The sequence below is a fragment of the Pithys albifrons genome, chromosome Z, assembly GCF_047495875.1.
Source record: "Pithys albifrons albifrons isolate INPA30051 chromosome Z, PitAlb_v1, whole genome shotgun sequence".
NCBI classification, from domain to species: Eukaryota; Metazoa; Chordata; class Aves; order Passeriformes; family Thamnophilidae; genus Pithys; species Pithys albifrons.
The window spans coordinates 81,328,204-81,346,758 of record NC_092497.1 but is presented as its reverse complement, the minus strand read 5'-3'; the positions used below and the strand labels follow the sequence as shown (position 1 = coordinate 81,346,758).

Here is an 18,555-nt window from a genome sequence, read left to right as displayed (position 1 = left end):
GGATGTATTTACTGCCACCCTTTTTCTCTTGCCTCCAGTAACACCTATCGTATGATTGAACAAGATGACTTTGATATTCATACAAGACTGCACACCATTGTGAGAGGGGAGGATGAGGCAGCTATGGTGGAGTCAGTGGGCCTTGCCTTAGTCAAGTTACCAGATGTGCTCAACCGCCTGAAACCTGACATAATGATAGTTCATGGGGACAGATTTGATGCTTTGGCCCTGGCCACGTCTGCAGCCCTGATGAACATTCGCATTCTCCACATCGAAGGTGGGGAAGTCAGTGGGACCATCGATGACTCCATCAGACATGCCATAACCAAACTGGCCCATTACCACGTGTGCTGCACGAGGAGTGCAGAGCAGCATTTGATAGCCATGTGTGAAGACCATGACCGCATCCTTCTGGCAGGCTGTCCTTCATATGACAAGCTGCTCTCTGCTAAAAACAAGGATTACATGAGTATCATACGTGTGTGGCTAGGTAAGCAGACCACTCTTTACATTTTTCCTATTGTCTTGGTTTGAGGGGAAAAAAAAAACCAAAATGTTTACCCACAAGCGGGGAGGGGGGTTTCCTCCACAATAATCGTGCCACTCTTTATAAAATTTAAGGAAAAAAAGGAATTTAATACAAGAAGAATAACTGTTCTTAACTGCTATATATAAACAGACTAGTGCAAACCGCTTCCCCAACAGCACAAGAGAAAGAAAAAAAAACAACAACAAAACCCATCAGGTTTTCCTCCAGGAGGAAAGTTATACTTAAGCAGTGTCAAATGTCACAGCCCGGCTGGCTGCAGAGTGAGTTCCCAGTAGTTCCCAGTCCCTCTCCAGCGAGACAGACGCGTGGTGAGCTCCCAGATGAACTCTGTGTCTCTTGTCCCAGATGAAGGAAAAAGAAAGCTGAAAGTGGGGAACCACCACGTGTCCTGCAAAAGCAGCTGCAAACCTCTCTCTCTCCCGGGTCACTGCCCCAGCCGGGGCGGGCAGGCTGTGATGGTGCAGGCGGTGGTCAGTGCGGGCGGTGGTCAGTGCAGGCGGTGGTCAGTGCAGGCGGTGGTCAGTGCGGGCTGTGCTCAGTGCAGGCGGTGGTCAGTGCAGGCGGTGGTCAGTGCGGGCGGTGGTCAGTGCAGGCGGTGGCGGTGCAGGCGGTGGTCAGTGCAGGCGGTGGTCAGTGCAGGCGGTGGTCAGTGCAGGCGGTGGTCAGTGCGGGCTGTGCTCAGTGCAGGCGGTGGTCAGTGCAGGCGGTGGTCAGTGCGGGCTGTGCTCAGTGCAGGCGGTGGTCAGTGCGGGCGGTGGTCAGTGCGGGCGGTGGTCAGTGCGGGCGGTGGTCAGTGCGGGCGGTGGTCAGTGCAGGCGGTGGTCAGTGCGGGCGGTGGTCAGTGCGGGCGGTGGTCAGTGCGGGCGGTGGTCAGTGCGGGCGGTGGTCAGTGCGGGCGGTGGTCAGTGCGGGCGGTGGTCAGTGCGGGCGGTGGTCAGTGCGGGCGGTGGTCAGTGCAGGCTGTGACGGTGCGGGCGGTGGTCAGTGCGGGCGGTGGTCAGTGCGGGCGGTGGTCAGTGCGGGCGGTGGTCAGTGCAGGCGGTGGTCAGTGCAGGCGGTGGTCAGTGCAGGCTGTGACGGTGCAGGCGGTGGTGAGGCTGGAACAGAGGCCGGGATCCCAGATGCAGGAACCGGGAGAAACAGCCACGGCAAGGAGAAAAAAGCAGCAGCTCAACCAGAAGCCCCAGCAGTGCCAGCAGAACAGCTTCCCTCCTCCACAGCCACTGCTCCCGCATTCCACGGAGCTAAGAAAAAAAATAGATGTCCCCAAAAAACAAAAGAGATAAACCTGCCCCCACCCAAGTGATCAGCAGTAACTACTTCTTTTGTTAACTGCTGGCATGGGCAGTTAGTGGCAGGGGAGAGAATATACATAATAATCCCAAACTACAACACCTATGACTTTCAACACTAGACAGAGTCAATAAGCAGGTTATCAGTAAAAAAAATAGTATGTTTGGTAATAGTACCTGGTATTTCTTTCTTTCTACATTTCCTTTCATTTTTTTCTTTGTTCTGTAGTCTGCCTTGTGTAGCTGAAAAGCTTCAAATCTGTGCAGGTGAACACTTTCTTTGCCAAGTCAGAAAACTAACTCCTTAAACGGGTAATTTCTCTGAGCTGAATAATTTAAAAATAGAACATTCTCATGTGAGCAGTTATTCTGGTGTAAAGGATGTGTTTAAGTAGAATCAGAGCTGTTCAGGCCTAATATAAAAAAAAACAAACAGAATTTGTATTATGAACTTTTTTTTGAGGAATGCACTGCAACAAGGCAACTTGTGCCAAAGGCTTTTGGTGTTTTATATTCTTTGACTCACAAATAAATCCTGTAAACAATGGGATTTGCATTTGCTTTTTATCTTTAACAAAGCAGTCTCCTATAGGGCACACTTACCTACGTAGCTGGTATATTTTTCTATCAGTATATTTTGCAGATCAATTTCTACAAATGTGGTAAAACAAGTATGACTGACTATTTTAAAGCAATGGTAACAAAATTTTGCTTGAGGACAGAAAACTGACAGAAAACCTGAGCAGCTTCAAGAGTTATTTCAGATTGGCACTGGTACGAGAACAGTTTCTTTACCCTAGTGTAGTCTTGAAAAGCTTTAGAAGTAGGTTTGCAAGTTAACTATGTTGAGGTTTAGGCTGTGGTCTCTATAAAGTTATGAGATCTGATTGGAGAGTCAGATAACATGGTGGATGAGCCCTGTAACTCCCTTGAGGTTTATTGTAGCATTTATATGTAGCATTACTTGTTAGATGTCCCATTCAGTGCCTTAACTCTTCAGACTTTCACATCAGTATTTTCAAAACCTTCCTTCCTCTTGATATTCTGTGCCAATTAAAAATACCTTTTCTTGGTCCCCATTTGGACAGGTGAAGATGTCAAAACCAGAGATTATATAGTGGCTTTGCAACATCCTGTAACCACAGATATTAAACATTCCATTAAGATGTTTGAGCTGACACTAGATGCACTCATCTCCTTCAACAAGAGAACACTTGTTTTATTCCCTAATGTTGATGCAGGTGAGTAAAAGACCTTCATGGTAGAGGGACACATGAAGGAGTGCTTTTATCCTAGACACTCAGCTAGGTGGAAATAGATGTATGTTTACAGCATCATGTGTGCACCTGCTGCAGCAACTTGTTCATGTTGGTGGAGGACACATCAGCTTTTTGGTGTGAGAAGGAAAATGAAGGGAAACAATGAGACACACAGGAGCAATATTAGTGCCTCTTAACTTAAAACTACAAAAAGACTTGCAGTGGCTTTTTGGATCAAATTGGGCTTATGTGCCTAGCTATGCAACTTACATTGTAAGGATAAAAGAATAAAACTTAGTCAGAGGAGACAACTCTGTGAATGGCTAGCAACTAGCTCCTTTACATTTCTGCAATTCCTTTTCAAAAGTAGAACTTGAATAATTTGTTCTACCTCATTTTTCTGTAGGAAGCAAAGAGATGGTTCGTGTGATGAGGAAGAAGGGCATTGAACATCATCCCAATTTTCGGGCAGTAAAGCATGTCCCATTTGACCAGTTCATTCAGCTCGTTGCTCATGCTGGTTGTATGATTGGTAACAGCAGCTGTGGTGTCAGAGAGGTAGGAGCGTTTGGTACACCTGTCATCAACCTGGGGACACGTCAGACAGGAAGAGAAACAGGTATATGTTTGCTTGACTAATTTCCTTCTGGTTCAGAGGGTTTTATTTTCTTCCATGGGATAAAGTCAGATGAATGCTTCATAGAGGCCATCTTGCAGTGTCAGTGCAACACAATTTATGACACATTTTAAAACTTCATTTGCTATTCCTGTATCACATTAGTGCTGCTTATATGTTCTACATGAGATAATGGGGCTTTCATCGATAGCCAGGTGAAAATATGTCCATTTGCAGTGTATTCCATTCAGCAGAATAGGTAGCTAATTGTTCCTTCATAGCTAGTTTGATGTTTGGTGAGTAAAAAAACTTCACTTCTAAAATATGAACTCTTCACCCCTTCAGTAAGTAACTGTGTTGTGATATTTCAGGTATGCAGATATGACAAAAGAGCCATTTACCCCATTTTCATTTGAGCATAGTTAATAATAGAGTTCTTTGAAAGACAAATACTCTGCTCTCTAGTGTTTTGTAATGCAGGATGGTATGTAACAGGTGTCAGCACTGCTTTATGGGGAGTAAGGGGAGGCACATAACTGATGAAGAGCAGTGTTGATCTGGTGAGCATCTTTCCTCCTCAGAGGAAAGAAAAACAAATTTTTTTTCATTCCTAAAACAGTTCTTATACTCTAACGTAGTTTGAGGAGCTGATCTGTCCTATTATGTTAACTTTTGTTATCTAGGTGAAAATGTTCTTCACGTTCGTGATGCTGATACGCAGGATAAGATTCTTCATGCTTTACAGCTTCAGTTTGGTAAGCAATATCCATGGTGAGTACACTTGTCTTAATTCATCTAAAGGAATGTTAAAACAGTAGAGTAAAAGGCATTTAGTCCTGAGGTGGTTCATCATATTTGATTGGAGTGCTTTTAATGCCCTAGTCTGAGGTTACAAATTATTTTTCATTTCTGAATTATAGTGCACTGTCTGGTATGCAGATTTGTATTTGGAGAGTGAAATGTTACTGGTAATGTTGTTACATAACTAATAATTTAACATCCAACAGGAAGTCAAGAGGACACAATTCCTATGTTAACTTAGATCAGCAGGATTAAGAGAGTTTGTTCCACAGGAGCAGCATGGAGGGAGACCATCCTATGTGCCTACATCTGACTTGTGCCTAAAGGACACTTTTTCATGTGGGTACAGATGATGTCACAAGCTGAAAATGGGCAGGATCAAGGAAGACTATAAAGCCCTGGCAAGGCACATGAAAAACATAAGTGTCTAAGTCATCTTCTCATCCATCCTGCTTCTTAGAGAAATGGAAACAGCCTGAAGCAGACATGCAGTGCAGATCAACGTTTGGCTTTGTGGCTGGTGCCATCAAGAAGGTTTTGGCTTTTAGAACAATGGTTTGTACTTTAAAGATTGCAGCCTGTTAGAAAGTGATGGGATCCACCAGTCTAAAAAGGCCAAGAGAATCTTTGGCAGCAGGCTGGCCACTTTGGTGAGATGGGCTTTAAACTGAGGCACTCAGGAGTGGGGCCCATAGTGGCAATGCCCATGCCACTGCTTCCTCCTGGAGAGTAGGTCATACCAACCAGTGGAGTGGCAGATGTTCCTTGGTTGCCTTTCAAGATGAGAATTACAGCACTAAACACATCAAGGGTGTTTATGGCTATAGTGAATCCTCTTACACCCCATCAAGCAACCTCATTACCTGAGCCTCTCTGAAGTGCCTGTATACAAATATATGCAGCATGGGGAATAAAAAAAGATGAACTAGAAATCCATGTGCAGTCACAGGGCCATGATCTCATTGTCGTTACTGAGACGTGGGATAGTTCACAACTGGAATACTGTCATGGATGGATATGTACTTTTTAGAAAGGACAAGTGAGGTGGTGAAGTTGTGCTTAATGTGAGAGAGCAACTAGGATGTATTGAGCTCTACCCAGGGATAGTTGAAGGAGTTGAGAGTTTATGGATAAGAACTAGAGGACAGGCTAATATGGCTGGCCATGCTGTGAGTGTTTACTATAGGCCACCTGATCAGGAGGAGGAAGTTGATGAGGCTTCCTCTGGGCATCTGGAAATAGCCTTGTGGTCACAGGCCCCAGTTGCCCCAGAAGACTTCACGCACCCTGTTGTTTGTTGGAGGGTCAATACTGTTTGACACACACAGTCTGGGAAGTTCTGTGTATCATTGAAGATGACTTTGGTGCAAGTGGTGGAGGAGCCAACAAGGAAAGGCACAACCAACCGGGAGGGACTGGTTGAAGATGTGAAGCTTGGAGGCAGCCTTGGCTGCAGTGACCATGAGCTGATGGAACTCAGGATCTTGCGTGGAGGAAGAAAAACAGTAAGCAGGAGTAGAGCCCTGAACTTCTGGAAGGCTAACTTTGGCTTCTTCAAAGACCTATTTGAAGGAACCCCATGGATTAGGGCCCTAGAAGAGAAAGAAGTCCCAGAGAGCTGGTCATTATTTAAGCACCACTTCCTCCTAGCTCAAGATTAGTGTATCCCCATGAGGAAGAAATGAGACAAAGGGGGCAGGACACCTGTGTGGATGAGCAGGAAGCTTCTAGCAAATCTCAGAAGAAGGAAATTGTGGGATGTGAAAAAAGGAACAGGCCACGTGGGAGGACTACAGGAATATTGTCAGAGTATGTAGGGATGCAACCAGAAAGGCCAGGGCCCACTTGGAATTGAGTCTTGCAGGGGATATCAAGGACAACAAGAAGGGCTTCTACAAGTACATCAGCAGCAAAAGGAAGAATAGGGAAAATGTGGGGCTGCTGCTGAATCAAATGAATGTCCCAGTGACAGAAAACACAGAGAAGGTGGAATTACTGAATGCCTTCTTTGCCTCAGTTGTTACTGCTGAGAATGGCCCTCAGGAATCCCAGACTTAAGAGGACAAGGCTGGAGAAAGGAAGACTTCCCTTTGATCATAGAGGTTTGGGCTCGAGATTGGCTAGACAGACTTAACACCCATAAATCCATGGGCCCTGATGGGAGGCACCCACAGGTGTTGATGAAGCTGCCAGATATTGCTAAGCCATTCTCCATCATCATTGAAAATCATGGAGAATGGGAGAGGTGCCCAGTGATTGGAGGAAGGCAAATGTTACTCCTGTCTTCAAAAGGGGCATGAAGGAGGGGCTAGGAAACTACTGGCTAGTCAGCCTCACCTCCATCCTTGGAAAGGTGATGGAACAGGTCATTCTGGACGTGATCACCAAGCATGTAGGAAAATAGGTCATTGGGAGGAGTCAGCATGGACTCACCAAGCGGAAATCATGCTTGACCAATCTGATAGCTTGGCAGGATGGGTTGACAAGGGGATAGAGCAGCAGATGTCTACCTCAACTTCATCAAGGCTTTTGACACTGTTTCCCATAACATCCTCAATGGCAGAGCCTAGAGGGTCATGATCAGTGTTGTAGAATCCAGTTGGAGGCCTGTAGTCAGTGGTGTTTCCCAGCAATCAATACCAGATCCCATCTTAGTCAACAACCTGGACAAAGGGATATAATGTACCCTCGGCACGTTTGCTGATGGTGTGCAACTGAGGGGAGTGACTGATAGATCTGAGGGCTGTGCTGCCATTCAGTGGGACCTTGATAGACTGGAGAGTTGGGTGAAGAGAAACCTAACAAGGTTCAACAAAGGCAAGTGTAGTGTCCTACACCTGGGGAGGAATAACTAAGTATTCATACAGTTTGAGAGCTGACCTCCTGGAGAGCAGCTCAGCAGAGAAGGACCTGGAAGTCTTGAAGGATGACAGTTTGACTATGAGCTGGCAGTGTGCCCCTGCAGCCAGGAAGGGAGGTGATCCTGCCCCTCAGTTTTCCCCCCATGAGGCCACATCTGGAGCATTGTGTTCAATTCCGGTCTCCACAGTTCAAGACGAGCTACTGGAGAGGGTCCAGCAGAGAACCACAAAGATAATTAGGGATCTGGAGCATCTCTCTTATAAGGAGAGACTGTGGAAGCTGGGCCTGTCTAAAGTACAGAAAACTAAGAGAGAATCTCATCAGTACCTACAAGTGGTGTGCCAAGAGGATGGTGCCAGACTTTAGTGGTGCTCAAGGACAGGATGAGAAGAAAGGTCGTAAACCAAAACACAAGTTTCACCTCAACATGAGAAAGAACTTCTTTACATTAAGGGTGGCAGAGCACTGGAACAGGCTGCCCAGGTAGGTCATGGAGTCTCCCTCTCTGGAGACATTAAAATCCCACCTGGATGCATTCCTGTGTCACCTGCTCTGGGTGACTCTGCCGCAGCAGGCAGGTAGGACTAGATGATCTCTAGAAGTCCCTTCCAACTGTAACTATTCTTTGATACTGTCACACAGGACTTGGTAGCTGAGTGGACCTCTGGCATGATATGTAGAGAATTCTGACTGCAATCTTCCAGATCATAGCAATGTGCTTTTCATTATCCTTCAGTCCTACAGTATTGACTCTTATTTCTTTAATGTGTAAGTTCTTACAAACTTCAAGAGATAATTTTTGGCTAACTAAGGAAAGGAATCAAAAGTGTATTTTTTCAGAACCTAAATAGAGCAATAAATCTGAGTTCTGTGATACCAATTGTATGACTATGTATGATGGTATTTTAGAAACACATGTACAGTTAAAACCTGACATGAATGTACACTTTATTATTATCTACTTGTCATCTGTGTGATAAGTACATCTTGTTTTGGACCTGTAGCACATAGATAAACTGACCATAGTTTTTATTTTGTTATTTTGCTTTATGATGTGGTTTTCTTCCTTAATTTTACAGGGGTTTTGGCATCATTAACTTCCAGTTTTATACATTCCAGTTTCATATTCCAAAATGGAGCTAGTACCAAACTTGCACAATCTATTGTGTGATCTTCAGTGTCACTATCTACCGTATCTTGTGACAGACCTGAGTAATGTGAGCTGCAGTATTGTCATAGTAGCCAGAGCATAATTTTGTAATGACACACTGTTACAGTCTTCTGTCATACAAAGAACTTTACAGAACTTTACTTCCAATTACATGGATTTTCGTGGATTTTTTTTTCTATTACAGCTCAAAAATCTATGGAGATGGTAATGCTGTTCCAAGGATCTTGAAGTTCCTTAAATCTATTGACCTTAAAGAACCATTGCAAAAGAAATTCTGTTTTCCTCCTGTCAAAGATAATATCTCTCAAGATATTGACCATATTCTGGAGACACAGAGTGCTCTGGCTGTGGATCTAGGTGGAACAAATCTCCGCGTAGCAATTGTTAGTATGAAGGTAAATATTCCATTGTGTTTCTAGATATCCTGCAAAATCCATTGGGCTTTGTGATTCTATTCCTACAATAAGGATATAGGCTTATGATGCAGAAGAGCTCCAGCATTCCTACTGGCTTTTGCTGTTGAGGGCTAAAGAAGATTTTTTCCTCATTTCTTGCACCTCTTATACAGTCTTGATGCAACTTGCGTGCTGGTTTGCTCTTATAAAACTGATGTCAAACTGGCCCATTTGCTGATGCAACATCATAGGTGCTTCCTCTTTGTGGGTTGACTACAGACCTTGAAGAACAACACAACTTTCAGTTGTGTTGGTTCCCCTTAAAAGGTGACTAAGTTCAACCTGCAACTTATTATAAGTCAAGCAAAAAGTGAAAGGCTCCAAGAGTAGACTGTTTACTTCCCCACTGCATTAGACAGGCATGTAATGGAACACACAACCATTTTCAGCAGCAACAAGCATCTAGCAAAGGAACTTACTGACCTCTGCAGCCCTTCAGAGATAGGAATAAAATTCATGATGAGAAGTCTTTGGCTTTTACTCCCACCATTACACAGCATACTTCCTGATAACTAGATCAGTTAGATATAGTTATCCAGAGGGCAAGGTAAGATGCCTGCAGAAGGATTAAGGGGTATGTAAAGTGACCTTACACAGTCCAGAATTTTCATAGTCGTTTAAAAGAAGATGCCTAACAGACCTTCAAGGTCTTACAGACAACTTTTTAAGGTGTAATTTTTTTAGAAGTAAAACTGACACATTTTCTGTCAACACAACCTGGAAAAAAATTAATTAAAAAAAATTCTGTCCGCTTTGCAGAGTGTAGTTTGAGGGGGCATTTATGAAAATTGAAGTGCTAGCAAATCAAAGTGAGTAGACCAGACTTGAATAATAAAATTTAAATAGCAGATGTAAACATTTAACAGCAAATGCAGAATCTGAGATGTAATTTTCACAAATAACTGAGTAATCAAAAATTCTTTTTAAAAGCTGTTGTGTCTTCTGATAATGTTTGCTGCAGCCTTGTCTTCCAAAACAACTTCTTTCATTTCCCTCCCCCTCCAAACTAAAAATGAAGAGGGGGGAAACTAAGCATACAAAATCCCCAAAATCTCTTGCTCACATGATGCTGAGATGGTGGGATCTAATGCTCAAAACCACTGCCAGTTTGGAATTTTTGAATTTCTTTTGGCAGCAATGACTTAGCCAGGTTGCATACAGACTCAGTTGCATTAATTCAGTGCGATTCGCTCAGATACATTGTCTAGGGGATGTAACGGGGAGAGTAACATTATTAAGCAGATCCCTGGCTTAATAGTGCAATAGGAGCATTACATTAAGATTAGTTCCTTAGTACCCACAGATTCCAGGCATGCATAATGAATACTTTGATTACCACTGCATGACTCCTAGGGTTGAAAATAATCCCTTCCTCCTGGATGCTCCTCACTCTGTTCAACACATTTACAAGGGCATGTAGTGACAGGACAAGGGGAAATGGCTTCAAACTGAGAGAGAGTGGGTTTAGATTACATATAAGGAAAAAATTCTGTACTGTGAGGGTTTTGAGGCGCTGGAACAAGTTGCTTAGAGATGCTGTGGATGCTCTGCCCTTGGGAGTGTTCAAGACCAGGATGGATGGTGCTCTGAGTAAACTGCTGCAGTGAAAGGTGACCCTGCCCATGCCATGGGGCTTGGAGCTAGATGAACTTTGAGGCCCCTTCCAACCCAAACTGTTCTGTCATAGTAGATGGAAATACTGCAAGTGACTCAGAAGTATAGCTGCTTAAAAGAAAAGATATTTCTGACAGGATAGTAAATTTTGCCTTGAAATTTCTAGCATTTCTGTCTGGCTGACTCTCCTTTTGCTGGAAAAATAGCCATGTCTGTGGCACCATACAAACCTTTCATGTAGTCAAGTTAGAAACATTTTATTCTTGAAGCACCATGTTTTCCCCCTCCTTTTTAGCAATTGCTACTCTGTGTTTTGTTTAATACTTTAGTGTTGAGTTTAAATGTATAGCTGTATCACAGCTCACATGTAACAACAGTTCTGGTAGCTCTGGTGATACTGCCTTACACAAGCCATGTGTCCCTTAAAATGTGTATTTAATTTCAGACAACAGAGGTTTATTACAGAAGTGGAGTGTAGTGCTCCAGACTTGTCCCCTAGATTTGTCCGGAGTCTTGCCCTTAGTCCTGAGATCTAAAGCACAGCATCTGGTTTAAATAATAGAGAAGTTATGGCTCACTATTTCAACTTGACCTATAATTTAAATGAGACATTTCATCATGAATTGTATTTCTTTGGGGCATGTTTTGTTGTTTTCAATTTCTAGGGTGAAATAGTTAAGAAGTATACCCAGCTGAACCCTAAAACCTATGAAGATAGACTGGAATTAATTTTAAAGATGTGTGTGGAGGCAGCATCAGAGGCAGTAAATGTAAACTGCAGGATTTTGGGAGTAGGTAAGTTAACAGATACTGTCTTTTCATCTAAGTTCTTCAACATAGAATTAAATCACTACTTGTTAATTTTAAACACCTTTCTAAAACGGATTTATTGTACTTCAAGCTCCTGAATTATATTCTTAACAAACAAGCTTTTTAAAAGTACTGTGAAAATGAGAAGCTGACTACGAAGACGGAAGTTTCTCCAGTTTGTAACAGCCATGAAAACAATCTGTTAAGTTATAGTAAACTATATCTGAAACGTGTGGTATATATCTATTGTGGATTCTGAAGCTCCCTGCTGTGTAGGAAATGTGAATCAAATGTGTATCAAAACAGCTCCTGAAACAACTTGAGCTGAGTCAAGTTTCCTCTGCTGTCTGTAAGCCTTTCTTGAGGCTATGATCACCTGTACAGCAGAGTCCTCAATTATGCTGGGGCAGACTAAAATGGCTAGAATATTAAGATTAAATTTGCAGCTAATAGAGACAAAAGCAGCCTGTTTCCTGACTTCCAGTTTACTTGCACTTGCAGTGGAGTTCCACATTTAACTGTTTATACCAGACAGCATTTCTTCAGTTTAATCATGACTGGGAGACTTCACCTTAGATATTACACTTACTTATGAAGGTGTTGATTAATGTGTCCTAGATTTCTAAGGAAGACATAGAATCTTCATTTTAGCTGAGAAATATTCCAGAAGAAAAGTAGTTTGTTCCATACCAAAATTGAATCACACAAGAAAAGTTATTTGAACACGTTGTATTCTTTGAAGACGTTAGGAACACAAAGCTGTAAGAAATGTTAGACTTTCAAATTAGATCTTTCTTACAGCTTTAATGTTTGATTGATCTGCTTTGTCTTAAGAGGTGTTGTGGCTGCTTTACATTATAATGTTAACCATGGAACCATCTTTAGAGAAGTAACACTACGATAAAATGTTCAAACTTCACTGTCTAGAGCTAAAACCATCCAAAATAGTGCCTTACTTTCAAAGGTCCCGAGAGAGTCTAAAAACTTTGGAAGCTTTTCCAGCCAGGGAAAACTGGTTTGGCTAATGGCATGTATTGCTAGGTCATTATTCTGTTGAGGAGGGAAATCTCTGAACAGAATTTTGATTTTTCACAAAAACAGAGTACTTTTAAGTAGAAATCACTATTCTAAGTCCAGTGATTATTTTTAGTCATTCTAAATCTTGAGACTTGCAGCAGACTTCAGGACATTAATAATGTTCCAGGATACTAACAATCTATTTTGTACAGTTTAGTATTATGTCTCTCTTACATGACTAACAAAAAACATACCTATTAAATGATGTGCTGCAATCTTGCCTGAAGTAGAAATGTTAATTCTCTGCCTGAACTAGCCATTACTTATCTAGATAGAGCATTGTGATTAGAGTAGTGGGCTTTACAAATTATGTTCTTTACTTTGAGGATGACTGAGCACTGAAACACAACTGCCTGCAGAGGTTGTGGAGTCTCCTTCTCTGGAGACATTCAAAACCCACCCAGACACAATCCTGGGCAACCTGCTTTAGGTGAATGTGCTTTTGCAAAGGGGTTGCACTAGATTATCTATAAAGGTCCCCTCCAACCCTTGCCATTCCATGATTCTATATCTCTACATGTCAGAAGTTTCACTGCCAGTTATACTTAAGGAAATTTTTACTTTGATGCTTTGTTTGAAAGCCTATTATAAAAATTGTCATTACAAAAAGAAAAACAGGCCTTTTATGTAAGTATCACACAGACATTGATGTTTCTCTCCCATATTTATTTCTGGGACTTAGGTATTTCTACTGGTGGACGTGTAAACCCCCGAGAAGGAATTGTGCTTCACTCTACAAAACTCATTCAGGAGTGGAGCTCTGTGGATCTCAGAACTCCAATATCAGATGCTCTGCACCTGCCAGTCTGGGTGGACAATGATGGAAATTGTGCTGCACTAGCAGAGAGAAAATTTGGTCATGGAAAAGGAGTAGAAAATTTTGTAACACTCATTACTGGTACAGGTGGGTGTGTTACAGTTCAATGCAACTTAAATTCCAGTACCATCACTTAGAGGCTCAGCTGATCCTAAAAGTATAAACACTGCCACTGTGCTTGGAATACCCTAATATTTTAGGTTCTTAAACAAAAATCCTCTTGCTACTCTGTTTCTCTTAGAGTACTTTTAATTTATACAGGCAAATGAAATCTCTCCCATAGCTTAAGCTTCTGATAAAAGAAGTTCTGCCTGATGCAACTATGCAGGCAAGTAAGGAAAATTTGGGCAACTTTAGCTGGAATAATTTTGTATTTTTTCAGCTTAGGGCTTAATTCTCTTTTAGCTTCAGAAATACAAGTCAGATCAGGACATGTATCCAGAAGGTAAACAACCAAGTATGAGAGATGATGGTTGATATAATCTCAAATGCAAATGTGGGGTAACTTTTCTCATTTGTTTAGTATATAGTCCTTTAGATGGTGGCAATAATAACTAGCTGATAACTAACCCAGAGCTTGGGAAGGGGCAGTAGAGGCCTGCAGGTTTGTGTTCTGGCTCTTTAGCACACAACCTTATAGTCTAATACAGCATTAAAACTTCTCCTCTTTAAGTGCAAATTTTAAGGCCACTTGGAAGGATAGTTTTCTGCATAAAGAGCTTGACTCACAAGCTTAAAAGATGTGTCATAGTTCACTACCATCTATAGGCTTTTTAAGAAGAGATAAGCATTTTGACACAACAGGAACAGGAGGGAGCTATAGGCTTGCTTATTAGGTGTGTCAAAAGGAGAAGAGTTCTTTTAAGAACCAGTAAGCTTTCCACTGTACATCATTACTGATGGAAATTATTTTATCTTGTCTGTATTAGAATAAGGAAACATCAGTGTCCTGCAGAACTGGCACCTTTAAAAACTATTGTGAGGTGGAAGGTGGTGTTTTTCTTTTTTAACCACAGAAGTTTTCGTACCTTTGCAGGAATTGGAGGTGGAATTGTTCATCAACATGAATTGATCCATGGCAGTTCTTTCTGTGCTGCTGAGCTTGGGCATATTGTCGTATCTTTAGATGGACCCGAGTGCCTGTGTGGTAGCCAAGGATGTATAGAAGCATATGCCTCAGGAATAGCACTACAGAGAGAAGCTAAAAAACTGCATGATGGTATCTATTTACTTTATTTTTGAAAACACAATTACTAAACTGCAGTATAGGAAGAAATTTTCAAAGATGATACTAATCAAAAATAGATAATCTTTATCTTGGAAGAGGTACTGGAAACATGCATAGTACAAACACTTTTCAATGGCAAAGAACATTTGGAACCACAGGTCTCAAAATTACCAGAAGCACACCACAGAGTTTAGACTGTACTTTTTAACCATGCTGTAATGTAATCTGGCAGACATTCTGTTATGGTTTGTTTCACAGTGATTGTCTTTCAGCAACAGCTTCTTAAATAGTTGGAGAACATTTATATTTTAGTAACTTTTGGGCCTGACAAGACTAGTTAAGTACCACACTATAACTGTTTGAGATTCCCTGCTTCTGCAAGTAGTTCCCTGAACAGTATTGCTATGGCTCTTTGGCTAAACTCAGGGTTGTGCAGATTTCTCAGTATTCAGTATGCAAGTAAAAGAGATGTAAAGTTTTTAATTGCCTGCTTTTTCACTGTCAGTTTCTTGACTTGCCACATCACCATGTTTTGCTCTTGGTTTTTTCCTCCTTTTCAGATGATCTCCTTTTAGTAGAAGGAATGACAATGAAGAAGGAGGATACTGTTAGTGCTGCACATCTTATTCAAGCAGCTAAACTGGGGAATACAAAAGCAGAGAGCATTCTCAGAACAGGTAAGAACATGGCCCAAAGGGTGGAACACCCCCATGATTTTATTTTTGGGGATACAGATTTGGTAGTGCACTGTAACACTACAAACACTTTACACATTGAGGAACACTCTCTATAAAATTAGTAATGGTAAGGAAACTTTAAATATAAATGTTGGAGGAAATGTCAGCAAAAGTGTATATTCACACTATCTGTTCCAATAAGCAAGAAAGTTAAAAGCTTCTGCAAAGATCAGTTTAGAAAAAGTGTCAGCATTCTCATATTGAACGATTTGGGGACATGTCATTGTAGGCACATGAATGGCTAATCTGAGCTAGCAAAGGCAATTTATGTATTACTTTATACAGAATATTTTACTGTTTTTCTAGCTCTAAATATATTCCTTATGTAGCTTTTAACACTAAGATGGTAGAGAGTAATGCTTTCCTGTTTTGTCTTTGCATACAAGCATAATGAATGTATTCTCTCTCACATCCATATCATTGAACAATTCCTTATTGTGCAAAAAAAAATCAATTGCCTTTTTTTCCTTTTACTTTGGAAAGAAAAAATTAATGGCAAACTCATATTAGGTGATAACTTAAACTCAAAACTGCCCTATGGAACAACATTTACCTGACAGTTATTTGCTGCTAAGAGACCTGTTTCAACTACTGGCATCAGAACTGCTTTGAGTATTATACTTAGTTTCTTTTTTCTTTATCTTTTCAGCTGGGACTGCATTAGGCCTTGGAGTTGTGAACATTCTACACACCGTGAACCCCTCTCTTGTGATCCTTTCTGGAGTTCTAGCTAACCACTATGTTAATGCTGTCAAAGATGTGATAAATCAACAGGCTCTGTCCTCAGTTAAAACTGTGGATGTGGTGGTTTCAAATCTAGCAGATCCTGCTCTTCTTGGAGCTGCTAGTCTGGTACTGGATTATACTACACGTAGAATATACTAGCTACCTTGAATAATTATAGAAATGGACTATTCAAATTCCTAATGGGTGGAGGGAATACTTTGCCTCACATTTTTCTTTGATGAGAGCAGCTAATGAATCAGAGTAGTGTTCTGAGTAGCTAGTGACCACTTCAGCAATTCCTAATAGAAGTATTATCTTTTTGTAGTTTTCCTAAACTTCATCTGACTTCGTAGGAAGTAATGTGCAATTCTGGTTTTTTAAGCACTTCTGTTGGTAAGCATATATGTGCCTTTTGAGTGTAGCTGAATTATTTATAAGCATCTCTTGATGTATGGTGGGGATTATATGTATGGTGTGTAAAATTATGCCTAACACTTGGGGATTCAAATCTCATTTCCAGCCTATATGAAATGAGAAGTTTACCAGATTTTCAGTTTTCAGGCTTCCTCCCACAAAGTACGTATGATGTAATCACCAACAGCAGATAGTAATTTCAGTGGGAAGCAGCCTCTGCAATAAATAAGGCAACACCTAGAAATTGTGGTTCATGAAGGACTTGGTAGTGGCAACCAAGTCTATTTATTTCATCATCTTTAAAGGACAGAATCCCATTTTAGAAGCTTTGCATATGAAAGGAAAAGACTACAGTCTAGTGAGCTTACAGCCTGCAGAGCAGTGCAGACAAACTGATAAGTGAGCATCTTTGTCTTATGGCTATGGCCAAAAGTTAATTGTTTGAATTTTATTCTTTGGGGAATTCTCAAGGGATTTCATCTACTACTTTGTCTGCCAAATTAGCAAAGGGGGAGACTGCTTATTCTTTGGTAGCCAGTTAGCTGAAATTCAGCCACATGGCACATGTGATGATAAAGACTCTACCTTTCAAGAAAACTCTTCCACTGCAGAGTGACATGGTGAATCCTGTCACCCATTCTGGTGGCTGCAGGTACACTGTTCTTGTCCTGCATTCACCATCAGCTTTCAGGATGGAAAGTCAAATCTGAGCCTTATCCTCACATTCACAGCATTCAGAGAGGCCTGGGAGGAAAGTATGTCAGATACCAATGAGGGCTTGTCTAAGTAAACCATGGTTTAGATTTCTTTAGCTATTCCTTCTTGATACATAGATCCAGCTGCTTTTATAGCACACTTTCAAAATTCGGGAGAACTGAAAACCCAACCTATTTGTCAGGAAAACAGCTGTGGAGGAAGTCATAAGACTGTGCCCTATCCTGCATTTAATGGCCTGTTTTGACATCTTAACTCAACCACTGATATTCTCAGAAGTTCAGTATAATGTGTTAGTAGAGGGAAAGGGGCTGTTTCTGCACTTGAACTTCTCCAATCAAAGTGAAAAAATGTTCTGCACCCATTGCCCTCTGCTACACAATAAGCTTGGACTGAATAGCTCTTAGTACACTGGCTAATCTGGGATATAATCCCTGTGTACAGACTGTCTTCACGTCATGCTCTCTTCCACAAGGAATGCTTACAGGGAACTCGCATCTTCAGAGCAGATTTCAGAATCACCATTGCATCTTCCTAATGTCTCCAGGAACAACTGTGCAGCCTCTATATCATAGTTTTTCTCAAAATCAGGAAATGCTGATTCTTAACTATCTTCAGAGTTGTAGTAGGCTTTATGTCACCACAGATTTTTAGATCTCTTTCCTGCATGTCTTGGTTAACTTGGTGATTTCCACTAACTTCAATACCATTAGGTCTGTGAGCAAGTCAAGGAGAAGTCAGCATTTCTCTACAGTGATAGTTGCTCAAATCAGGAGTAACAGTGTTGAGGTTCTAACAGTGAGGAGGCTTGTCATTTGATCTTTCCATCCTCTAGCATCACAACGGTTGCTTAGCTGGAATAGCTAAAAGTGGGACCAGGCTTTTGTTTCACAGACCATCTGAAGGTCTATTTTTGATATCTCAGACTCCAGATGTTTTTCCAAAGCAGCTGAAGGGAGGGTACAGGTATAGAGAAAACACAATAGACTAAAATTAATTTGAGAAGTTTACTCTGAACACCTTTAACATCTACTCCTGTTAAGAAAACTGTTCTTAAATGCTTTTGAAATTTTTTGTCAACTGGCCAAGAACCTCCTGCATTATGTACAAGCTGTTAAGAAGTCCTTGCAGTTCTCGCTAAGAAGTTTGTGTATTTATAAAATCAGAAAGAATTAAAAAAACCCCTATTTAATAGCATAATAGTGATTTTGTTTGTGTTTCCCTCTTTGTTTGTGTTCCCTCACAGAACATCTGCAGTACTGCACTTAATCAATGCTGGCCCTACATCCTTCAGAGTAGCCCCATATCATGAAGATCATGGACTTAAATGAGGGCAAACCATATTTTTTTACATGCATTACAGGAAAAAAGTGGAGCACTGAAAGCCCTATTTCCCCAGCTGTATTTCAGAG

At 41.4% G+C, this 18,555-nt stretch overlaps 1 protein-coding gene across 3 annotated transcripts in view; it reads left to right on the top strand.

The window, feature by feature from the left end:
* GNE (glucosamine (UDP-N-acetyl)-2-epimerase/N-acetylmannosamine kinase) overlaps nucleotides 1-18,344 on the top strand; it is a 34,864-nt gene extending 16,520 nt beyond the window's left edge. For all 3 annotated transcript variants that reach the window (XM_071579908.1, XM_071579909.1, XM_071579910.1), the window contains exons 3-12: nucleotides 39-490; nucleotides 2,931-3,083; nucleotides 3,508-3,720; nucleotides 4,401-4,488; nucleotides 8,736-8,946; nucleotides 11,286-11,415; nucleotides 13,190-13,411; nucleotides 14,361-14,543; nucleotides 15,113-15,229; nucleotides 15,939-18,344. In XM_071579908.1, the coding sequence (XP_071436009.1) occupies nucleotides 39-490; nucleotides 2,931-3,083; nucleotides 3,508-3,720; nucleotides 4,401-4,488; nucleotides 8,736-8,946; nucleotides 11,286-11,415; nucleotides 13,190-13,411; nucleotides 14,361-14,543; nucleotides 15,113-15,229; nucleotides 15,939-16,174 (2,005 nt within the window). In that variant the 3' untranslated portion in view covers nucleotides 16,175-18,344. The remainder of the gene's footprint in view (nucleotides 1-38; nucleotides 491-2,930; nucleotides 3,084-3,507; nucleotides 3,721-4,400; nucleotides 4,489-8,735; nucleotides 8,947-11,285; nucleotides 11,416-13,189; nucleotides 13,412-14,360; nucleotides 14,544-15,112; nucleotides 15,230-15,938) is intronic.
* The last annotated feature ends 211 nt before the right edge of the window (nucleotides 18,345-18,555 follow it).